This window comes from Dipodomys ordii, unplaced genomic scaffold (assembly GCF_000151885.1).
Source record: "Dipodomys ordii isolate 6190 unplaced genomic scaffold, Dord_2.0 Scaffold3, whole genome shotgun sequence".
Classification (NCBI taxonomy): Eukaryota; Metazoa; Chordata; class Mammalia; order Rodentia; family Heteromyidae; genus Dipodomys; species Dipodomys ordii.
The window spans coordinates 11531791-11535401 of NW_012267219.1; the positions used below are offsets into that span (position 1 = coordinate 11531791).

At 41.4% G+C, this 3611-nt stretch overlaps 1 protein-coding gene across 1 annotated transcript in view; it reads left to right on the plus strand.

Annotated features, from left to right (window-relative positions):
• The window catches only part of Kcnmb4 (potassium channel subfamily M regulatory beta subunit 4), a 41281-nt gene extending 38112 nt beyond the window's left edge, over nt 1–3169 (plus strand). Inside the window, exon 3 of the mRNA XM_013020445.1 lies at nt 2596–3169. Coding sequence (XP_012875899.1) covers nt 2596–2764 — 169 coding nt within the window. The 3' untranslated portion in view covers nt 2765–3169. The remainder of the gene's footprint in view (nt 1–2595) is intronic.
• Nucleotides 3170–3611: the final 442 nt, after the last annotated feature.

The window sequence follows — 3611 nt, forward strand, 5'->3', positions numbered from 1 at the left end:
TCTCTCTCTTTGTTTTTGTCAGTTGTGGGTGCTTGAACTCAGGGCTTAGGTATTGTCCCTGAGCCGCTTTGTGCTCAAGACTGGAACTCTACTACTTGAACCACAGTGCCACTTCCAGTTTTTGAGTGGTTAATTAGAGGTATGAATCTCATGGGGACTTTCCTGCCCAGGCTGGCTTCAAACCACCATCTTCAGATCTCAGCCTCCTGAGTAGCTAGGATTACAGGCATAAGGGACTATGTCAGACTCCTTCCTTTTTTCTTACGTTTTCTTTTTATTCTTTGTTTTTAGCATGTTAATCATATTTAAGTATACAGTTTTACATTGTTATATGCCTTAACACATACACTGAAGAATATAGAACTTATCTTTGTAGCAGTAGGTTATTCTCAAGAATTAGAATGAGAGAAACAGAGAGGCGAAAGGAAAGGGAAAAGTAAAGGAGGAAGGAGCAGGAAGAAGATAGGGAGAACGGATTAATCTATTATTCTATGAGACAGACTTGACCTTCTCTGATACTTGAGTAGAGGTGTCTTGAGAGCTCTGGGTACCTATAGTTGGAAAAAGGATCATAACAGTGCTGAGGATGCTGATTTCAGTCTCTAAAATAGAGCTCTGATGTGTGTGTGTGTGTCCGTCATTGGGCTTGAACTCTGGGCCTGGGCACTGTCCCTAAGATCTTCAGCTCAAGGCTAGCACTCTACCACTTGAGCCACAGCTCAAGTTTCCTGGAGGTTAATTGGAGATCAGTCTCACAGCCTATCCTGCCCAGGCTGGCTTTGAACCGTGATCTTCAGATCTCAGCCTCTTCAGCAGTTAGGATTACAGGCATGAGCCACTGGCACCCAGCTTGACTATCTTTTATTCTCTCTCTACCTTCCTTCTCAATCAATCAAGCACACCCCCTTCCCACACACACCTCTCTGCTGGAGATCAAACCTAGCGAAAGCACTCTACCACCCAGTCCCTAGCCTGTATTTTTGAACCTTGGCTTCTACTTTTTCAAACCTTGGGCATAAAATTCTTTTTAAAAGTAGGTAATAAAGGTACAACAAAGGCAGGCTCTTCACCAGTAGAAAGCAATTTATTTAGCAACAATTATATGTTGAATGATAAGTAGTGACAAAACCATAACCCTGACTGCTAGGCCTTACCAAAGAAAAAAATATGTATATTGTGTATTTGGAATGTGTCTCACGGAGAGTTCTTGCCTGGATATGGACAAGGCCCATGAACTATGCCCAGCATCTAATGAAAAGCATATATACATGGATATGTTCACCTAAATTAGTGGGAGCCTAAGTCTTGAAGATAATGTGGTGCTGTAAGAGTTTAGAAATTGGGGTAGTATCTGCAAGCCAAATTGTTAACATGACTCTGCAATAGTTTAATCTAAAATTTAATTGAAATACTATAGAAGAAAATGTCAATTTAAAATTCTGACTTCATGTGTAAAATTTGCAGTGATGCATTAAAGGAAAACTGTGCAAAGGTTAAATAGCATCAAAGCTAGTCTTCACAACTGTTTCTGTCCATTCGACATGGTGGTCACATGGTCACTATAGGGTAAAGAAAAATACCAACGGCCCTTGTCAGTCTTCTGTTAAATAGAAGAATTGTGAGAACTATGACTAATGAGCATTTCTCAGGAAAGCACATCTCAGATAATAACACAGCCCTTATGCCCTGAAATCCTTGATGTGCTAGAGGAGAATTGGAGAAGTGTTGTGCATTGTTTTCTTTTTTTCCTGGAGAAAACTGAGCTACTCTAATATAACAGAACAAACTTTCCTGTGAAGGAAATGGAAGTATCTTGTACAATGGACACCTCTTGTGTGAAAACCCAAAACCTCTCTCTCTCTAGTGCAGGATAAGAAACCATGAGTTGTGGAATGTTTCTCATCTTCATTTCCTATCCATGAAATCAAATTAGGAATTGAACAGTAGAGCCCCCACTGATAAGATAGAAGTCGATTGCTATCAGGAAAGCGGTTACTGGGTCAAATGATGGCTAATCCCTACCCTGAAGGACAGAAGCATTTATCCAGTTTCATCATTGCCTGCCTGTTAATAAAAACGGTTGATCTCAGGACTGTTCCATCTGTTGGGCTGGCTAATTCAAACAGTATCTTTAAGGGACTTCTTTAAAAATTCAGATCAGTTGGTTCCCACTGAAGCACAGACATCTACTTTAGTTTTATTGGAGAATGTCCCCATCCATTAGTACTTCTTAAATTCCAGCCCTTTGCTATATAATCCAGGGGGCTATTAGAAGCTAAATAAGAAAGTACACTGTTAAGCAACCCAGAATGGGAGGGAATAGAACACAAGTGATTGCTATACTTTTGACATTTTGCAACATGTCAATTATCAGTGAGGTGAAATTTGCACCAGTTACTTGATGCAGGACCTCGAAGCTTTTTGAAATAGGTTTAAAGCACAAAATGCAGTAGCGAGGCCTTGACTTTCAAAGATAATTATTCCCTTTGAGCTGGAAAGCCAGTAGGGTTACTTTTTTGTAAAAAAAAACAAAAGATTCTGATGTCTTGCAAAGGTGATTGACTGCTTTCTCTCCTGTTCCCCACGGCCTTGCAGACCAGACGATGTCCTCCTACATCGCACGCATGATGAGATCGTCCTCCTGCACTGCTTCCTCTGGCCCCTGGTGACATTTGTAGTGGGTGTTCTCATTGTGGTCCTAACCATCTGTGCCAAGAGCCTGGCAGTCAAGGCAGAAGCCATGAAGAAGCGCAAGTTCTCATAAAGGAGAGTAGGCTGGTGGGAAGCTAAGCACAGACGCCGCACATGTGGGAACATGCCCACCTACAGAGCCCGTGGGTCCTGGCACAGGAGATGGAAGGGGCCACGCCAGGTCTCCGAGAGGCTCCTCCCTCCGTGGCAGCAGACACAGGCACAACCGGAAGATTTGGAACCTCATAGTTTGTAGTCCATGTGACGTCACCGTGGCTAAAGGATCAAGACGTTAGACACACGGAATAACTGTTACAGAAAATCCTACAAGTTGATTTTTTTTTTTGGAAAGTTAACAGTATATTATTTGTATAGTGTAGTATACAAACCATTATGATTTCTGCTACTTAAATTATTAAAATAGAGTGATCTGTGTTCTTTTCCATTTTCTTTTTTTATGCCTCGACTATCACGGTTATAAAAAAAAAAAGGGGAGGGAGGGATCTTCTGGGTATTAGACTTTGCTACTATTTCCACTTGATTATAAATATTCCTGCAGAACGTGACCTTACAGCATAACCTTGAGTTTCTCTAAGTAACCAGCATCTTCAGCTCTTGATTGATAAAAGGAATTCTTCACTAGAAACGGAAAAGACTAAGGAAACCTATCTTCCACTGCCTGCCTTTACCTGTCTCTTATTTGCAGCCAGATTTCTTCTTGAGAGGCTGGTGATTCTGAAGACAACCTGTGCTAGCCCTGAGAACACACGATGCTTTTAGTCATTCATTTTATTTACTTGTTTGCAGTGGTGGAAATTGAACCCAGGGTCTGTGAGCAGCTAGGAAAGTGCTTCACCATTGAATGATACCTCTGGCCCTTGGAAGAAAAATTTCACAGGCTTTTGTACTGAAACCATGCT